This window comes from Triturus cristatus, chromosome 11 (assembly GCF_964204655.1).
Source record: "Triturus cristatus chromosome 11, aTriCri1.1, whole genome shotgun sequence".
Classification (NCBI taxonomy): domain Eukaryota; kingdom Metazoa; phylum Chordata; class Amphibia; order Caudata; family Salamandridae; genus Triturus; species Triturus cristatus.
Window position 1 is genome coordinate 1,132,686,137 of NC_140594.1, and position 17,457 is coordinate 1,132,703,593.

Sequence of the window (17,457 nt, forward strand, 5' to 3'; positions counted from 1 at the left end):
TAAAACTATGGGTAGATTTATCCATAGATGGTATCATAAGGCTATAGTGTACTATCAAACACCGTGAGGTATGGTGAGCACTAGCCATATCATATCAGTTGGTGATTGCCAGATCTCCTACAAACTAACGTGTGAGTGGTATATGTAAAACAATCCTTTGTGTGCCGGAACTTATATCCAGTTCGAATTTAATCCAAAATCGCATGCGGTATGAACAGTCCATTAAGTTAGAAAGCAAAATAAGTATACAGACTCTTGTTGTAAAAAATTCTTTATGAGTAGAACTAGAAAGTGTGCCAAATGGAAAAAAGGTGACGCAAATAAAACAACTGACCTGAATACGGTTTAGTATGCAAAGTCTGTAAAAGTATAATCAAGCAAAGAGAAGTGTCAAAATGGTGACTATATAGACACTTTGTAAAACGTTTGAGAAATGGAGAAGTTTATGTCCAAAATCATATACATACGTCTAGTATGACGATAATTCCAGGTCATACAATCCGACGACGAGGGAGGGGGTATTTGATCAATTATATCCGAATGAAATGTTATCACATTTCCGCATGTGCCCCAAATCTGAGCACCACGTCTGTAATAGAAAGGTAGAATGTCTAAGTATAGTACACAGCCAAACATAACTGTTCGTCTATCCGAATTTACATTACTGCGGCAATGTCGAGATAAGCTATGTATAGATTTTAAGATTAGTTTCCACATGTACGAGGTTTTAAAGACCAGATGCATTAATAGTATACGCAGACGAGACGTATACGGACCTCACAAATCTATACATAGCTTATCTCGACATTGCAGCAGTAATGTAAATTCGGATAGACGAACAGTTATGTTTGGCTGTGTACTATACTTAGACATTCTACCTTTCTATTACAGACGTGGTGCTCAGATTTGGGGCACCTTTTTTCCATTTGGCACACTTTCTAGTTCTACTCATAAAGAATTTTTTACAACAAGAGTCTGTATACTTATTTTGCTTTCTAACTTAATGGACTGTTCATACCGCATGCGATTTTGGATTAAATTCGAACTGGATATAAGTTCCGGCACACAAAGGATTGTTTTACATATACCACTCACACGTTAGTTTGTAGGAGATCTGGCAATCACCAACTGATATGATATGGCTAGTGCTCACCATACCTCACGGTGTTTGATAGTACACTATAGCCTTATGATACCTTCTATGGATAAATCTACCCATAGTTTTACACCTACCCTGGGAGCACATTTGTTTACGCTGTTAACAAATGTTTGCATCTTGTAATAACATATTAATTAATGTAATTACCATATCAATTTGTACCTAGCCGTGAACAAGTCGCATGTAAAAAACTACTAAAGGCGACGAAACACGTGTTGGCTTGGGAACGTTTTGAAGATTGTGAAACACACTTTGAGAAAAGAACATTAAACCGAAGAAACCCAAAAGAAAGAAACGAAGATCTATTTGTGTTATTTGTTTATGTATATACTAACCGTCTTAACTTTGATTTAACGTGTGCTTGGGTACCCTGATCTTGATTATATGTGGTCTGACCGCAGTTTTTAGGGAGGCTGGTGGTTCTCCCCTACCCTCTAGCACCGTCACTGATCCATTAAGTTTATATACATCAGGTGTACTCACCATAAGCGCCTATCATCTATTATAAATACCACTGTGCAAAACGCTAACATCATAACCATCAGCTCCCCAGGTACAGTCACATCCTGTGCTCAAGAGTAACATTATATACGTAATTAAAAGTAGGAATGCCCAGTTGCTGAGATGCCAAAGTATATCTATCATGGCCCCAGGCCATGTGTGCCTGTCATTGTGTAGCTGGGAACAAATATGTGCCTAGACACACTCTTGAATGCCCAAGCTCTGCTTCAAATGACTAAACACAGTCACAAAAGCCCTGGCTAGGGGTCCAATGTCCAGGGGTAGCTTCAGATGCCCAGGAAGGGTTTCAAATGCCCAGGAAGGGCTTCAAATGCCCAGAGAGGGCATTTTAGGGTGGGCGGGCTACAAATGCCCAGGGAGAAACCCAAATATGCAGGGAGAACATCAAAAGCCAAAATCGAACCTCTAATGTCAAGATAGATCTTAACATGCCCAGTGAGAACCTCAAATTGCCAAACATGTCTTCAAATTCTGAAGAAGAGAGTCATGGCAGACTTCCTAGGGTGCCCGCAGCCAAGATCGTACCGGTACGTAATAGCTCTACAAGTCAAGAAGCCGGGAAGAGAGCGTAACTTCAAAGTGCTTCCAGCAATGTGGCAAGGTCTGAGCAGGTCTATGAGGAGCTGCGTGGCACACAGATTTCCAGCCTTGATGCAGAGGACATGTTTTAGCTAAACGCCAATAGTGGTACAGATTATAATACATATTGCCTGCCTCCATTTCCCCACACTTTGTGTCGTGAGAGGCCTATATGGACTTTGCATGCCCCACGTCTGCGGTGAGTGTTGCAAATGCTGTGTCGCCTTACCATCTTGCCATTGACTGTGGCCTCCAGGGAATCGACGAGCTCGGCAGTGACCCCGATGAGGTTGTGGTAGTCGGCCTGCAGCTTGTTGAAGCGCTTCATGTAGGTGATGGCGCGGTGATCGACCTCCGAGAGCTGCTGCTGCAGGTGCTGGAGGAGCTCTGTGAAGAGTCAAGTAGAGCATCATGAGAAGCGCTGGGCAGGTCTGCCTGGGACACTCGCATATCACCAGCATTACCGATCTGGAACATTGCTCTCTCCCACCCATTAGTCTCAATGCCACCACATACAGTGCGAGGGAGTCTCCTCTCCTCCCTCTCAACTCTCACACCTTACTAGCATCTCTCCTGCTAGTCACAACACCACCACATACAGTGTTAAGGAGTCTCCTCTCCTCCCTCTCAAATCTCACACCTTACTAGCATCTTGCGTGCTAGTCACAACACCACCACATGCAGTCTTAAGGAGTCTCCTCTCCTCCCTCTCAACTCTCACACCTTACTAGCATCTCTCCTGTTAGTCACAACACCACCACATACAGTGTTAAGGAGTCTCCTCTCCTCCCTCTCAACTCTCACACCTTACTACCATCTCAGCAGCTAGTCATTATACCACCACATACAGTATCAAGGAGTCTCCTCTCCTTCCTCTCAACTCTCACACCTTACTAGCATCTCTCCTGCTAGTCACAACACCACCACATGCAGTCTTAAGGAGTCTCCTCTCCTCCCTCTCAAATCTCACACCTTACTAGCATCTTGCGTGCTAGTCACAACACCACCACATGCAGTCTTAAGGAGTCTCCTCTCCTCCCTCTCAAATCTCACACCTTACTAGCATCTTGCATGCTAGTAACAATACCACCACATGCAGTGTTAAGGAGTCTCCTCTCCTCCCTCTCAAATCTTACACCTTACTACCATCTCAGCAGTTAGTCATTATACCACCACATACAGTACCAAGGAGTCTCCTCTCCTCCCTCTCAACTCTCACACCTTACTAGCATCTCTCCTGCTAGACACAACACCACCACATACAGTGTTAAGGAGTCTCCTCTCCTCCCTCTCAAATCTCACACCTTACTAGCATCTTGCATGCTAGTAACAATACCACCACATACAGTGTTAAGGAGTCTCCTCTCCTCCCTCTCAAATCTCACACCTTACTAGCATCTCTCCTGCTAGACACAACACCACCACATACAGTGTTAAGGAGTCTCCTCTCCTCCCTCTCAAATCTCACACCTTACTAGCATCTTGCATGCTAGTAACAATACCACCACATACAGTGTTAAGGAGTCTCCTCTCCTCCCTCTCAAATCTTACACCTTACTAGCATCTCTCCTGCTAGTCACAACACCACCACATACAGTGTTAAGGAGTCTCCTCTCCTCCCTCTCAAATCTCACACCTTACTAGCATCTCTCCTGCTAGTCACAACACCACCACATGCAGTCTTAAGGAGTCTCCTCTCCTCCCTCTCAAATCTCACACCTTACTAGCATCTTGCGTGCTAGTCACAACACCACCACATGCAGTCTTAAGGAGTCTCCTCTCCTCCCTCTCAAATCTCACACCTTACTAGCATCTTGCATGCTAGTAACAATACCACCACATGCAGTGTTAAGGAGTCTCCTCTCCTCCCTCTCAAATCTTACACCTTACTACCATCTCAGCAGTTAGTCATTATACCACCACATACAGTACCAAGGAGTCTCCTCTCCTTCCTCTCAACTCTCACACCTTACTAGCATCTCTCCTGCTAGTCACACCACCACCACATGCAGTGTTAAGGAGTCTCCTCTCCTCCCTCTCAAATCTCACACCTTACTAGCATCTCTCCTGCTAGACACAACACCACCACATACAGTGTTAAGGAGTCTCCTCTCCTCCCTCTCAACTCTCACACCTTACTACGATCTCAGCAGCTAGTCATTATACCACCACATACAGTACCAAGGAGTCTCCTCTCCTTCCTCTCAACTCTCTCACCTTACTAGCATCTCTCCTGCTAGTCACAACACCACCACATACAGTGTTAAGGAGTCTCCTCTCCTCCCTCTCAAATCTCACACCTTACTAGCATCTCTCCTGCTAGTAACAATACCACCACATGCAGTGTTAAGGAGTCTCCTCTCCTTCCTCTCAAATCTAACACCTTACTATCATCTCTCCTGCTAGACACAACACCACCACATACAGTGTTAAGGAGTCTCCTCTCCTCCCTCTCAACTCTCACACCTTACTACCATCTCAGCAGCTAGTCATTATACCACCACATACAGTACCAAGGAGTCTCCTCTCCTTCCTCTCAACTCTCACACCTTACTAGCATCTCTCCTGCTAGTCACAACACCACCACATACAGTGTTAAGGAGTCTCCTCTCCTCCCTCTCAAATCTTACACCTTACTAGCATCTCTCCTGCTAGTCACAACACCACCACATACAGTGTTAAGGAGTCTCCTCTCCTCCCTCTCAAATCTCACACCTTACTAGCATCTCTCCTGCTAGTCACAACACCACCACATACAGTGTTAAGGAGTCTCCTCTCCTCCCTCTCAAATCTCACACCTTACTGGCATCTTGCATGCTAGTAACAATACCACCACATGCAGTGTTAAGGAGTCTCCTCTCCTCCCTCTCAAATCTCACACCTTACTAGCATCTCTCCTGCTAGTCACAACACCACCACATACAGTGTTAAGGAGTCTCCTCTCCTCCCTCTCAAATCTCACACCTTACTGGCATCTTGCATGCTAGTAACAATACCACCACATGCAGTGTTAAGGAGTCTCCTCTCCTCCCTCTCAAATCTCACACCTTACTAGCATCTCTCCTGCTAGTCACAACACCACCACATACAGTGTTAAGGAGTCTCCTCTCCTCCCTCTCAAATCTTACACCTTACTAGCATCTCTCCTGCTAGTCACAACACCACCACATACAGTGTTAAGGAGTCTCCTCTCCTCCCTCTCAAATCTCACACCTTACTAGCATCTCTCCTGCTAGTCACAACACCACCACATACAGTGTTAAGGAGTCTCCTCTCCTCCCTCTCAAATCTCACACCTTACTGGCATCTTGCATGCTAGTAACAATACCACCACATGCAGTGTTAAGGAGTCTCCTCTCCTCCCTCTCAAATCTCACACCTTACTAGCATCTCTCCTGCTAGCCACAACACCACCACATACAGTCTTAAGGAGTCTCCTCTCCTCCCTCTCAAATCTCACACCTTACTAGCATCTTGCGTGCTAGTATCAATACCACCACATGCAGTGCCAAGGAGACTCCTGCCCTCCCTCTTTAATCTCGCACCTTACCACTGTCTCAACAGCTAGTCACTATACCACCACATAAGGTACCAAGGAGTCTCAAATCCGCCCTTTTCAATCTCACCAGCTAGTCAATATACCACCACATACAGAACCAGGGAGACTCACGGGTCATCAGCTTCTCCAAGCTCACACCTTACTGGCATCTCACCAGCTAGTCAGTTAACCACCACATACAGTGTTAAGGAGTCTCCTCTCCTGCCTCTCCAATCCCACACCATACAGGCATCTTGCTTGCTGGTCACAATACCACCACATACAGTGCCAGGGAGTCTCACAGATCTTCAGCTTCTCCAATCTAACTCCTGGAATCTCACCTTCTAGTCACTATACCATCACATACAGTGCCAAGGAGACTCCTCTCCTCCTTCTCAAATCTAACACCTTACTAGCATCACACCAGCTAGTCACTATACCACCACATACAGTGCAAGGGAGTCTCATGGACCATTAACTTCTCCCATCTTACACATTACGAGCATCTCACCAGGTAGTCACTATGCTGCAACATACAGTGTGAGAGAGTCTCACATCCCCAGCCTCTACCCTCTCACACATTACAAGCATCTCTTCAGGTAGTCACTTTGCTGCAACACATAGTACAAGGGAGTCTCGCATCTCCAGTCTACACTCTCACACTTTACTGGCATCTCAGCAGGTAGTCACTATGCTGTCACATATAGTGTGAGGGAGTCTCGCATCCCCAGCCTCTACACTCTCACACTTTACAAGCATCTCAGCGGGTAGTCACTATAAGGGAGTCTCCCATCTCCAGAGCCTACACTCTTACACTTTACTGGCATCTCAGCAGGTAGTCACTATAAGGGAGTCTCGCATCCCCAGCCTCTTCCCTCTCACACTTTACTGGCATCTCAGCAGGCAGTCACTATGCTGCCACATACAGTGTGAGGCAGTCTTGCATACCCTGCCTCTACCCTCTCACACTTTACTGGCAATTCAGCAGGTAGTCACTATGCTGCGACATACAGTGCGAGGCAGTCTCGCACCCAGACTCTACCCTCTCACACTTTACAAGCATCTCGGCAGGTAGTCACTATGCTGCAACATATAGTACGAGGGAGTCTCGCATCTCCAGAGTCTACACTCTCACACTTTACTGGCATCTCAGCAGGTAGTCACTATGCTGTCACATATAGTGTGTGGGAGTCTCGCATCCCCAGCCTCTACACTCTCACACTTTACAAGCATCTCAGCAGGCAGTCACTATAAGGGAGTCTCGCATCCCCAGCCTCTACCCTCTCACACTTTACTGGCATCTCAGCAGGCAGTCACTATAAGGGAGTCTCGCATCCCCAGCCTCTTCCCTCTCACACTTTACAAGCATCTCAGCAGGTAGTCACTATGCTGCAACATATAGTACGAGGGAGTCTTGCATCCCCAGCCTCTACACTCTCACACTTTACAAGCATCTCAGCGGGTAGTCACTATAAGGGAGTCTCCCATCTCCAGAGCCTACACTCTCACACTTTACTGGCATCTCAGCAGGCAGTCACTATAAGGGAGTCTCTCATCCCCAGCCTCTACCCTCTCACACTTTACTGGCATCTCAGCAGGCAGTCACTATGCTGCCACATACAGTGCGAGGCAGTCTCGCATACACTGCCTCTACCCTCTCATACTTTACTGGCAATTCAGCAGGTAGTCACTATGCTGCGACATACAGTGCGAGGCAGTCTCGCATCCCCAGCCTCTACCCTCTCACACTTTACAAGCATCTCAGCAGGTAGTCACTATGCTGCAACATATAGTATGAGGGAGTCTCGCATCTCCAGAGTCTACACTCTCACACTTTACTGACATCTCAGCAGGTAGTCACTATGCTGTCACATATAGTGTGAGGGAGTCTCGCATCCCCAGCCTCTTCACTCTCACACTTTACAAGCATCTCAGCGGGTAGTCACTATAAGGGAGTCTCCCATCTCCAGAGCCTACACTCTTACACTTTACTGGCATCTCAGCAGGTAGTCACTATAAGGGAGTCTTCCATCTCCAGAGCCTACACTCTTACACTTTACTGGCATCTCAGCAGGCAGTCACTATAAGGGAGTCTCGCATCCCCAGCCTCTACACTCTCACACTTTACTGGCATCTCAGCAGGCAGTCACTATGCTGCGACATACAGTGCGAGGCAGTCTCGCATACCCTGCCTCTACCCTCTCACACTTTACTGGCAATTCAGCAGGTAGTCACTATGCTGCGACATACAGTGCGAGGCAGTCTCGCATCCCCAGCCTCTACCCTCTCACACTTTACAAGCATCTCAGCAGGTAGTCACTATGCTGCAACATATAGTACGAGGGAGTCTCGCATCTCCAGAGCCTGCACTCTCACACTTTACTGGCATCTCAGCAGGCAGTCACTATAAGGGAGTCTCGCATCCCCAGCCTCTACCCTCTCACACTTTACTGGCATCTCAGCAGGCAGTCACTATGCTGCCACATACAGTGCGAGGCAGTCTCGCATACCCTGCCTCTACCCTCTCACACTTTACTGGCAATTCAGCAGGTAGTCACTATGCTGCGACATACAGTGCGAGGCAGTCTCGCATCCCCCAGCCTCTACCCTCTCACACTTTACTGGCATCTCAGCAGGCAGTCACTATGCTGCCACATACAGTGCGAGGCGGTTTCGCATACCCTGCCTCTACCCTCTCACACTTTACAAGCATCTCAGCAGGTAGGTGCAATGTTAACACAAACAGTGAAAGAGAGTCTCGCATCCCCAGCCTCTACCCTCTCACACTTTACAAGCATCTCAGCAGGTAGTCACTATGCTGCCACATACAGGGCGAGGCAGTCTCACATACCCTGCCTCTACCCTCTCACACTTTACTGGCATCTCACCAGGTAGTTACAATGTTAACACAAACAGTGAAAGAGTCTTGCATCACTAGAACTACCACTCTCAATTTTACTGGCATCTTGGCAGTTGCTCACAGTGCTGCCACATACAGTGCAGGGAGTCTCACCTATTGGCAGCATGTCCACTCTCACAAACTTCGCAAAATTATTTGTGTGGCTCCCGTGACCTCTGGGACTATGACACAGTTCACCCTCCTCACGTTAGGCAACTGGCAGGCTCTGGGCGTTCGCCTCACATTTAGAATCTGAGTGACAAGACTCAACACCAGTGACAAGCTGTCTGCTAATAGATGAGGCTGAATTACCAAGAGGAACCAGAAGCCATTCTCTGCTATAAAAGGCTTTCGAAGAGAGCATATCCATGTTCAGGAATAAGCTATTTTACCACCTCTTGGGCGTTCCTATAACAGGAAACAAATCTTTAGCCTTTCAGTGACTGCCAAAGACACCTCAAACACCATCTCTAGTACCATCCAGATCAGAGGAGGTCTTTGCCATAGTGCTTCATTTCCTCATCTCCTCTGCCCTGCTGCTCTCATCTCACCATCCTCTGTAAAAACTGTCCACTGCCGCTGCACGGATCCAAGCTATATAACTATTCCAAAGACAGAAATCATGAATTCCTTTTAGGACCTCAACGCTCTCCACTCCACCAATGTATTCAAATTCCAATTAATGATATCCTCATAGGGCTCTGGGTTTAAATGATCAACTGTTGCTTTGCTGTCCTCACGTTGCCTTTAAGTTCCTGGGAATGTGTCGTTTAGAACTGGGCACGCGACTGTAGCGGAGGACTTTACAGTGTAACACAATCTTCAGCATGCGGCCTTCACAACTGGACTCAGTGCACCAGAAGTAGATTTCATAACTGAACTCTACTCCAGATTTGGATTTCATGTCTTGACACAGGGTTCCACACGTACCCTTTGTATGTTGGCTCCATATTCCGGATACCAGTTTCGGACCTGGATACAAAACTCTAGAAGTGAACTTAAGATTGGCGGTAGCAGTCCCAGGCGTTTGGAAAAGCCCGCCCCATGGTTATTCGCAATGCCCAATGTTGATAAGGTTGAGACAGAGGCTCATGGTCCACCTACTCTACCTATCCTGAAAACTCTGCCATTTAGCCTCCGCTTAAACATGCAGATTTGATACTCTTCCTCTCTTCTGACATATGTATGCATGTCGACCGAAGCCCCTCAGGTTTGCATAATTCTCCAGTCGCTATGTATTCACTGGCAGTCTGGATGTATACTTTCTGATACCTATGCACTTAGAAGCTATTTAGATCTGCTGTATGCACATCATCTGCAAACCAAACATAAACATAACTGGACACAGTAATCTCGATATGGCCTCCTTGATTTGACCCACTACCCTAGATGTAGCATTCAAAACAAACCATAGTATTACGGGTGTGATTTTAATAGCTCGACACAGTAGCCTAAACGTGTCTTCATGACTAGACACAATATTCCTCATGCGGCCTTCATAACTGGACAAAGTGCTCTAAATGTGGCATCCAAAATGGTAAGAGGTGACCATCATATCTACATAAAATATAGCAAATGTGACGGTTACAACTGTAAACAGCAATCTAGATGTGCCTTTCATAATAAGACATAAAATGACAGCTGTGGCCTTCATAAATAAGCACAATACCCGCCCCGGCCTCTTATCAATGGACTCAATATTGAAGATGTGTCGCTTATAACCAGAGACAAAGGGTGGGTTGGGGTGACCGAGTGGAGCTCAGACTAGAAGGTGGAACTGAACAGCCAGACTAAGCCTGCATTTGGCCTACCTGCTTCCACCTTTGAGTGGCGACATGAATACAAAAGATCTGCACCAAGGACTGTCTTTATCCAGAAGGATGTAACCGATTAAGGGTTCCTCACTGGAAGCAATATTCATGTACTCTGGTTCCAATTATTTTTGAGTGCACCACATGGAAGCAGTGGGGGGTGGGGTGTAACTTTATCTGTATTCAGTGCATAGTGGGCCACATCTGGCCTTCAGAACTACACAATATTAATTTATTTTATCTATTTATTTACTCTGAGGTCTTAAAAACAAGACATAAAAATGGAAACAACATACTATAAGGTTTACTAAAAATGTTACAAAACCATCTACATTTTATAGCAAGCTATAAAGATCCCAGATCTATTGCTACATCCACATTTTCCAATTCCCAGCAAAACCACAGCTTGACATCATTGACTAACCTTGTAGTTTAAAAACAATGGGTGAAGAGGACATTTAGGAAGTTGTAGAAACAGAGATGTGCCCTTCGTAACTGGACGCAAACTTCCATATTCAACCTTCATAAAGAAACATATTATTCTACATGTGCCTTTCATAACTGGACACCATACGCCACTTGAATGTTTAAACCCAACATTGTTCTAAATTCAGTGAACATAATGTCCCAATCTCCGTAGGTGTTCAGGAATTATGCTCCCTACATGCAACACTACACCTGCAATCCTACAAGGCTGCTTTATTTCCAGTTCCTTGTGTGAATCAGTCCAATGACAGATCTTAGCAGGAATTACAAAGAGCGCCCCCTCACCTACCAGCTCCACTGCAGCAACAGACTGAGAAGTGCCATATTGTAGAGTCATTTCCTGATAATAAAAGACAATTAAAGTTGTTCGGAATGACTTTCCCCCTTGCGAAGTAGCCCACTTACTTCAAGTGATGCCACTATTCATTCTGCGCAGCTATCCTCTTAAACCTCTGTGCAGTCTCATCCTAGCACTGCTAATACAAAGCCACGCTGTAACTCTCCTCGCAATCGACAACTTTGAATCAGTCGTTATCAATCAGCACGACTGAGTTTCATGTATTCCTTCCTGCATCACTAGTCTCATGCAGCAATGAAATCTCACACATTGTCCCCATGCTTTCCTGAGTGAAGCAGTTGGTAGGCAAAGAAAAGAACAATATCTTCCAGAATAGAAGAGCTTACCTTTGTTGCTGTGAGCATTCTCCTTCTGGGGGAGAAGAAAGTTAAGGAAAGCAACTTCTTCTCAGTAGGAGAGGCTGTCCAGCCTGCCTGTATCATTACAAGAGAAAAGACACGCGGTACTCTACCCCCACCGGGGTAGTATAATGCCACAATGTGTACCTCCCTCCGAAATGGAATCCCACCCCAGCCACTTATGTGTACCCACACCCCACCACCGCTCTCTATATACCATCAGAAACACACACACACACCTACCCCAAGACCACACCCTCCTAATCATCTTTAGAGGGCTTTCACAATGCAGTCTTGTGGGTATGTGCACACACAGACTGCTTGTCAACATTCAACCCAACAATCATGGAACTGAACCCAGATACCAGAGATGCTTGCAAGAATGCCTCATTCCCTGGTCGGCCCAAATCCTGAAATCCACCTCTTTCCAACCTGCTATCATAAATCACAAAGAGTCCCAGGCCTCATCTCCATTCTTACATTCCACCCAACTTCCTAGCCATGCATCTCATTCGATGGAAATGGCTGACAGGAATTGATACACACCAGTGTGCATAGGCAGGCACACAAGCCGTGAATTGATGGTAGTAGTGGAAGCGAGCAAACTCCTGCATTGATGACTGTAGTTGCGGGACACTTCAATACTGTTTTAGTCAGTCCAATCCACTTTTAATTTCTGATTAAAGAATGAAAATAAATGTGACATTCTGTTGTATTTTTGTAGAAAAAAAGGACTCTTTCATTGAGAATTAAGTTGTCAACAAACATTCTGCAACCAAATCTAGATGCTTCCTCAGGGCTAAAGTTCAGTATATTCAAATTGTCAATTTAAAACTCACTTCCAGGTGATCTATAAGGAAAGTTCAAGTATTCTATATTCTCTGTAAAGACAAGTGTCAGGAGCAAAACTTGCTGGGTAAGATCTCTTTAGAGCGGATTCAGCTCCTCAAAAATAGCCAACCTTTGTATTAACTCAAACATACAATTTGGAAATATTGAACTACGCTCCTGAGGAAGAGATTAGATTCGGTCTTGAGACTCGGACAGGGAGAGATTGTTATGCTGAAAAGATGGAAGCGCTCCTTAAGTGAGGGAATCAGGACAGTTCTGACAGAACAGTAAATCAAAAGGCCCCGTCAACCTCCTCATCTGAGGAAATTTGTTTTGCTTCCAGGACAAGTGCGCAGCAGACTGACTATCTGCCCCAAACACTATCAATGGCTGTAGGAGGAAGAGAATCACTTCCCAACCTATAGAGAAGACAAAGAAAAGGGCAAACCCACTCCGCATCATATGTTAAAAGTGAAACTAAAACATGGCCTAAAGGTTGATTCCAGAAAATAGCCACATTCAAGAGGAAAAGCCGTTACAGCATAAAAAAACCTTTAAGAAGTATAAGACCAATGAACCAGAACTAAAGACAAAAGCCAATGCTGCTCCAGGTAGATTGAAACCCCGGCAAGAGGAGGCACCAAAGAAGAAACAGGAGAGCATGAACTAGAAAAACAGGCAAAAAAAATATTAGGAACAAAAATGGAAAGCAAGGCGCATAGATCAGCTGTTTAAAAAAGGTAGGATGGGTTGTGATAGCCTGGGCTGCTAAATTAGCCACCCATGAATATGTTAACAAGACTACCAGGTTAGAAAGCAGAGGAGGAAACAGGGTGCCATGACAGAGTGGTTTGTGATCCATGCTGCTCCTTGGAAAGCACCATCTTGGATCCCAAAAAAAACATGGCCGTGGGGAACACCCAAACTCCCTGCTCTCAGCAGTCTTTTTGGCAAAATGGGGAGCTTTACACCGAAGTTTTGGGTACGATGTCACAAGTATGTTGCAACATCACTGGAGAGCCTGCTACCACCAGCGCAGGCCAATGGACCAGACAACTAGGAACTGCTCACTTAGGCACAACACAACGGTACCAACCTCCTCTTCCCTATGTGCTACCATTTCGACCCTGTGATGATGTCCAGGGTTTGCGGCAATAATGGCTCATTCTTGAAAATCAACAAAATCCTGTTCCTCCGTGACCTCAGATGAATCCCAGCACAGAAAACACAAGAACTGACTACCTGGCTAGGTTTGTGTGGGTCAGCCAACAAGAACGGTTTAGTGCTCCCCACATTGCCCTAAGCCAAATGTATCTGCCAATGCTAGAAGGGAAAGGCGGTGTCCTTCAGTATCCAACTGAAACACAGAAACGTAATACAAGAAGACCAAGAAATGTCACAAAGACCCAGGAGGGGAACAGAGCGGGCACACAGAGTACCACCAACCAAGGAAATTCCTTACAGAGGGTGTGCACATGTAGAGCAACTGAAGGGCTAGAAGCTGAAGGGAAGAGTGTTCTGAAGGGAACAGTTATGTCGAAAAACCAATAGTCCAAAAAGCAGGCCCTCCATCCAGGGTCCTTACAAAAATTCCAAAGGTCCAAGAAAGAACCTCAGACACATTAAAAGATCAATGGCATCAGATGACCTGTGCACCACTTTAGGAAAAATAGACAAGCAGGGCACCTGATTAATTAGGGTAGTGACAGTTGTACAGAGAGCCTCACAGATGATTCCAACCAAGGCCCATTCGTGAAGGAAAGAGCAACAATGGCCAGACAAAGGCTCTCTAAGGGTCATCTTGGAGAGAAGCATTTGGGGACTACACAACCACCCTTAGGCCACACTGTGGAGGATGATGAGCCAACACTTACATAGGAGACTCAAAAGAAATACAGTATTGTCAAGGTTCCGCTCTAAATGACCTAATAAAGCAATATGGCCTGTCCTGCAGTGGAGCCACAATGCTCAGTTATGGTAAAAGCTGTGGAAAAGTAGCAGAAAAGCGAGAGGGCTGCAACTGTTAATTGGGTCCAGCAGTGGGGCCACCTAGGGGCTTCGAAAACACCAAGTCCACAAAAGCCAATAAGGAGTGCCCAAACTCGGGAAGTGAGAATCTAGTAACCCCTGCACAGCTGAATCATGACACAGCAATATTTGCACAAAAAGAGAAAGAACTTCAGTGTCCCCTCATGGTTAGGCCACGCGAGACCTCACGGCCAACACTCACAGGTCCACCTTCATTGCTCTTAGGAATGTTTCACACAAGCGCAGGAAGCAGGAGTCGTCACAAGGACAAACCGTCTCAGTATAGAGCACAGTAGACATACAGTTGATGGAAAGAAGACCCCACTAGAGCACCTAGTCCAATCAGATACCCAAGTCAAGTGTTGCATCCCATGACCAAAGCCTAATAGGGGCTTACAGAAGCTCGATGGACAGGACAAAACAGTGCAAAACGTCCCTGCAAGGATACCTAAGATGGCAAGCTAAGTGCAATTCCTCTGAAAGGCTTTTTAAAAGGCACCTCTGGACGAAATAAACAGCCTTTTAAGTCTCAAGGCACTGCAGGACAACACAAGCATTAGGCACAGGTTGGGTTCCTCTGGTCAAGAAAGGCCTGCAGGCAATTTGAAAAAGAGTGGTGCGCAGACACATAAGGACTCCTCATATCAGAGAACCATTGAAGAAAGGCTCAAAAGCTGTTGGGACAAACCCAATAAGTCCAGGTCGAAGGCCCCTAAATCTCATATAAAGTTCACATGGGAACTTCCGGCCCATCTGCCTGCTCCTGTTCCCAGCGAAGGTCATCAAGAAGACCGTCAACAAACAACTGACCCGCTACCTCGAGGAGAACAGCATCCTGGACTCATCCCATTCTGGATTCCGCAGTAACCACAGCGCCGAAATTGCCCTCATCGCCACCACCGATGACATCAGTGCCCTGCTGGACAAAGGAGAATCCTCGGCCCTCATCCTCCTGGACCTGTCAGCTGCCTTCGACACTGTCTGCCACCACACCCTACGCACACGCCTCCACGACACTGGGATCCAAGACAAGGCCCTGGACTGGACCACCTCCTTCCTCTCTGGCAGAACACAGAGCGTACGCCTCCCCCCTTTCCGCTCCGAAGCCACTAAGGTCATCTGCGGCGTACCCCAGGGTTCATCCCTCAGCCCAACATTGTTCAAAATCTACATGGCACCACTCGCCCACGTCGCCCGACTGCATGACCTCAACATCATCTCCTACGCCGACGACACCCAGCTGATCCTCTCCCTCACCAAGGACCCCCTCACCGCCAAAACCAACCTCCACGAAGGAGTGAAAGCCGTTGCCGAGTGGATGAAGAACAGCCAAATGAAGCTAAACTCGGACAAGACGGAAGTCCTCATCCTCGGCTCCACCCCCTCGGCTTGGGACGACTCCTGGTGGCCGACCGCACTGGGAACAGCCCCAACACCCACCGACCACGCACACAACCTAGGGTTCATCCTCGACTCTACTCTCTCCATGACAAAGCAGGCCAACGCCGTCTCGTCCTCCTGCTTCAACACCCTCCGCATGCTCCACAAGATCTACAGGTGGATCCCCACCGAAACAAGAAGAACGGTCACCCAGGCCCTCGTCAGCAGCAGGTTGGACTACGGAAACGCCCTCTACGCAGGAGCCTCGTCCAAACTCCTAAAACGACTCCAACGCATTCAAAACGCCTCAGCACGCCTGATCCTCGATATCCCTTGACGCAGCCACATCACACCCCACCTAAGAGACCTGCACTGGCTCCCCGTCAACAAGAGGATCACCTTCAAGCTCCTCACCCATGCACACAAGGCACTCCACAACACCGGACCAGCATACCTCAACAGATGACTCAACTTCTACACCCCCAACCGCCAGCTCCGCTCCACCGACCTCGCCCTCGCCACAGTGCCCCGCGTCCAAGAGCGACCTCAGGCGGCAGACCGTTCTCCCACCTTGCTGCCAAGAGCTGGAACACCCTCCCCATCCTCCTACGGCAGACTCAGGACCTGCTATCCTTCAGAAGATGCCTCAAGACCTGGCTATTCGAGTAGTAGCAGCATCCCCCCCCAGCGCCTTGAGACCCTCACGGGTACGTAGTGCGCTTTATAAATGTTCTGATTGATTGATTGATTGATGGAGAGGAGGATTAGGAATTGGAAAACTCACATCAAATAGAGCAGAATGGGGCAGTGCAGGTTCCTTCTTTCTATAACCAATGTTTTGAACTGAACAATAATTTCCCAACGGTGCGGGCCATGACACGAGTCTAGAGGAAACAGAGCACATCTGACTGCCAGCAAGCCTAAGCGGCAGAATAGCATCACACACTGTTATATGTCTTCTTCGTAGATTAACACTGCAATAAACTGAATTTTCAGGCACCTTCTGTATTAGGTACACCTTTTGTGGAAAACTAATACAGCCCTGAAACGCATGTAGCCATTGTAGTGTAGTGTTCAAGGTACAATAGGATCGGAAATGAATTAGTTATGTCATATTATTTGTAAATTGCTTGGTACTACAACAAATGTGTGGTTACAGAAACGTAAATCAACGTATCCTCTTCAGATACTAAGCAAACGGTTTGGTAAGACTTGACAGGTGTACTTTCGAGATCAGACACAGAATAACCAGAGAAGACAGTGGGCCGCTAGTTACAAAGGTACATTTACACATGTAGATTTACCTATGTGTAAATGTACTCATTCTCCTAGATGTAAGTTTTACACTATTCAGCATTTCTGAGTGTAGATTTACAACTAAGTGTAGACTTGCGTGTCTCCACCTTCTCAGTTCAGGGGGTGGCGAGATCTAAGACTGAATTTACAAGTGTAATGTTACCACTAGTAATTTTACACACATACGTGGAGATCTCCGCCACTGTGCTGGAGATCTCCCCATGGTAAAGTA

At 46.6% G+C, this 17,457-nt stretch overlaps 1 protein-coding gene across 2 annotated transcripts in view; it reads right to left on the reverse strand.

Annotated features, from left to right (window-relative positions):
* The window catches only part of ARMC9 (armadillo repeat containing 9), a 542,713-nt gene that overhangs the window by 477,216 nt on the left and 48,040 nt on the right, over window positions 1-17,457 (reverse strand). For both annotated transcript variants that reach the window (XM_085635734.1, XM_085635735.1), the window contains exons 7-8: window positions 11,679-11,703; window positions 2,490-2,647 (exon numbers count right to left, since the gene is read on the reverse strand). In XM_085635734.1, coding sequence (XP_085491860.1) covers window positions 2,490-2,647; window positions 11,679-11,703 — 183 coding nt within the window. The remainder of the gene's footprint in view (window positions 1-2,489; window positions 2,648-11,678; window positions 11,704-17,457) is intronic.